Raw genomic sequence first — 3244 nt, forward strand, 5'->3', positions numbered from 1 at the left:
ATCGTGTTCTTGGGGTTTTTTTATTTAAAGATTTATTTATAATATGTAAGTACACTGTAGCTGTCTTCAGACACCCCAGAAGAGGGCATCAGATCTCATTACAGATGGTTGTGAGCCATCATGTGGTTGCTGGGTGTCTTAGTCAGGGTTTCTATTCCTGAACAACATCATGACCAAGAAGCAAGTTGGGGAGGAAAGGGTTTATTCCACTTACATTTCCATACTGCTGTTGAACACCAAAAGATTCAGGACTGGAACTCAAGCAGGTCAGGAAGCAGGAGCTGATGCAGAGGCCATGGAGGGGTGTTCCTTACTGGCTTGCCTCCCCTGGCTTGCTCAGCCTGCTTTCTTATAGAATCCAAGACTACCAGCCCAGAGATGGTCCCACCCACAAGGGGCCTCTCCCCCTTGATCACTAATTGAGGAAATGCCCCACAGCTGAATCTCATGGGGGCATTTCCCCAACTAAAGCTCCTTTCTCTGTGATAACTCCAGCTGTGTCAAGTTGACAAAAAGGTAGCCAGTACACTGGGATTTGAACTCACGACCTTCAGAAGAGCAGTTCGGCACTCTTAACCAATGAGCCATCTCTCCAGCCCATGTTCTTGGTTTTAACAAGTTGTTAAGTTTACTTCCTCACTAATATATTTGTATAAATGAAGACTATAACATGGAAACCCGTATGTAGAACTGTACAAGATTCTACATTGTTATGACACTGAAAGGTATGGACCGCAAGTGAGAACACTTTACTTATATTAAGTTGGATTTCAAAATAATGTTTTTTCTTCTTTTTAAATTATTTTTTTATTTCTGAGATCATGGTGTAATTATACTCTCTGTCATGTATTTTTCCAATGCATTTTGTTTCTCCAAAGGTGTCCAAATAATACAGAAGCACAAAATCTACCAGTTGTCTCACAGTTCCATCTCATGAGCCTCTCAGATAATGCGGAACTACAGCCTTTTCTATTGGTGCTGTTTTTATCCTTCTACATGGTCACAGTGCTTGGAAACCTGCTCATCATTCTGGCCGTGAGCTCTGACTTCCACCTCCATACCCCCATGTATTTCTTTCTCTCCAACCTTTCCTGGTCTGACATTTGTTTGATCTCCACTACAGTCCCAAGGATGATTTGGGATATTAGAACTCAAAGCAGAGTCATCTCCTATGTGAGCTGCCTAACACAGATGTCTATGTTTATACTTTTTGCATGTATGGATAGTATGCTTCTGACTGTAATGGCCTATGATAGGTTTGTAGCCATCTGTCACCCCCTGCATTACAAAATCATTATGAATCCTAACCAATGTGCTGTCTTACTTTTGGCATCTGTTTTGGCCAGTCTTGTGGACTCTCAGGTGCACAATTTGATTGTCCTACAATTTACATACTTCAGTAACACGGAAATCTCTAATTTTTTTTGTGATCCTTCGCAACTTCTTAATCTTAACTGTTCTGATATGTTCACCAAAAACATAGTTATACATTTTATTGGTGTCTTTTTTGGTTTATTTTCAACCTCAGGAATTATTTTCTCATACTATAAAATTATTTCTTCCATCCTGAGAATTCCATCAATAGATGGAAAGTATAAAACCTTTTCTACCTGTGGGTCTCACCTGTCAGTTGTTTGCTTATTTTATGGAACAGCCACTGCAGTATACATTGGTTCAACATCATCAAATTCTCCTGAAAGCTGTGCAGTTGCTTCACTAATGTACACAGTGGTCATACCTATGCTTAATCCCTTCATCTACAGCCTGAGGAACAGGGACATTAAAATTGCCCTACAGAAGCTGCAGAGAAGAGCAATGTAATTCCATAACACCTCCCATCATTTTTGAAGTTTAATTCTTAACCCAACTATCAATCCATAAAATAAAACCTCTGGTGTTATGGCTTTCATTCTACTCTACTAATACCTAAATGCATATTCCTTTAGTTTGTCCTTAATTAAATTGAATGAGAATACCTACCAATGAGTTAATAAATAACATTCAAGTTCACTATCCATCAGATAAACCAATACTCCATTTCATCTTAGCCACATTGTTAGTGATTAAAGAAACAAATAAAAATGAACTATAATAGAGATATGGAAAAAAGAGAACATTTATACATCTCTATGGGAATGTAAACAACTCCTGTTACTAATGAAGTCATATGGACCTTCCTCAAGAAAACTAAAAGTGGCCACTCCATCCCCTTCTTCTGGGGCCTCAATATTGCCACTCTCTCCAGCTGAGCCCTGAGTAGAAGCAGGACCAGGGCAGAGACTGACTTCAGTCATTGGACTTAGGACACTGCAACACCTTCTCTTGTGTGTGTGACACATTTGTATATCATTTCTGTTTATGGGTAGAGTGGGGAGAAAAATCCCAAACCAGGGAAATCAATAATATCTTCTGGCTTCTTCAGGGGCCAAGCAAAACACATATAATAAAATAAGAATTAAAAACAAACAAATAAATAATAATAAATAAGTAGAGAGAGGAAGTTCTACTCCCAGGTGCTCTGATATTCCCAGAACCACAGTTTGAACCTACACCTGGAGCAAACTTGGGGCACTGGCTCTGTACCCATTCCTACAACACCCAGAGGGAGCCCAAATCCCAGGTGCTCTGAAATACCCAAGAGCACAGGAGAGGCCACACCATGTGCCCCAACACCAATTGTAACTGGTTCCCCCAAAATCCAGGGATGCAGAAACCTCCACCCATCCAGTGGCATGGGTTCCTTCCAGTCTCAATCTACACTCAGAGCAAACCTGGGGTGCTGGCTTTGTACCCACTCTCACAATATACAGAGAGACCCCGATTTCCAGGTGCTCTGAAATGCACAGGTTCAGAAGAAAAGACATACCATCTGCCCCAACACCAAGAGTAACTGGTTCCCTCAGAATCCAGAGATGGAGAAACCCACACACACCCAGCAGCATGGGTTCCTTACAGTCTCAACCTACACTTGGAGGAAACATGGGGTGCTGGCTCTGCAACCACTCTTACAATATCCAGAGGGACCCCAACTCTCAGGTGCTCTGAAATGCACAGGTTCAGAGGATCACAGGATAACAAGATTACAGAATCACAGAGAATGCTCCAAGACCAGGAGATCTGACACACCTGGGAGCACTGGAACTCTGACACACTCAAGATCACAGGTGAGGCCACAACATCTTTCACAATACCCACAGAAACTATGAATCCCACAGAAACCAGGGAAACACAAACCCCCACCCAG

At 41.6% G+C, this 3244-nt stretch overlaps 1 protein-coding gene across 1 annotated transcript; it reads left to right on the forward strand.

The window, feature by feature from the left end:
- The first annotated feature begins 873 nt into the window (after window positions 1-873).
- Window positions 874-1821, forward strand: LOC110328501 (olfactory receptor 7E24-like). The gene has a single exon (XM_021207904.1). The coding sequence runs from the start codon at window positions 934-936 to the stop codon at window positions 1819-1821; it is 888 nt and encodes a 295-aa protein (XP_021063563.1). The 5' UTR covers window positions 874-933.
- Window positions 1822-3244: the final 1423 nt, after the last annotated feature.

Source organism: Mus pahari, chromosome 10 (assembly GCF_900095145.1).
Source record: "Mus pahari chromosome 10, PAHARI_EIJ_v1.1, whole genome shotgun sequence".
NCBI classification, from domain to species: domain Eukaryota; kingdom Metazoa; phylum Chordata; class Mammalia; order Rodentia; family Muridae; genus Mus; species Mus pahari.

Excerpts from the sequence above, each read along its gene's own strand:
- LOC110328501 (XM_021207904.1), top strand. The coding sequence starts at position 934 with ATGAGCCTCTCAGATAATGCGGAACTACAGCCTTTTCTATTGGTGCTG.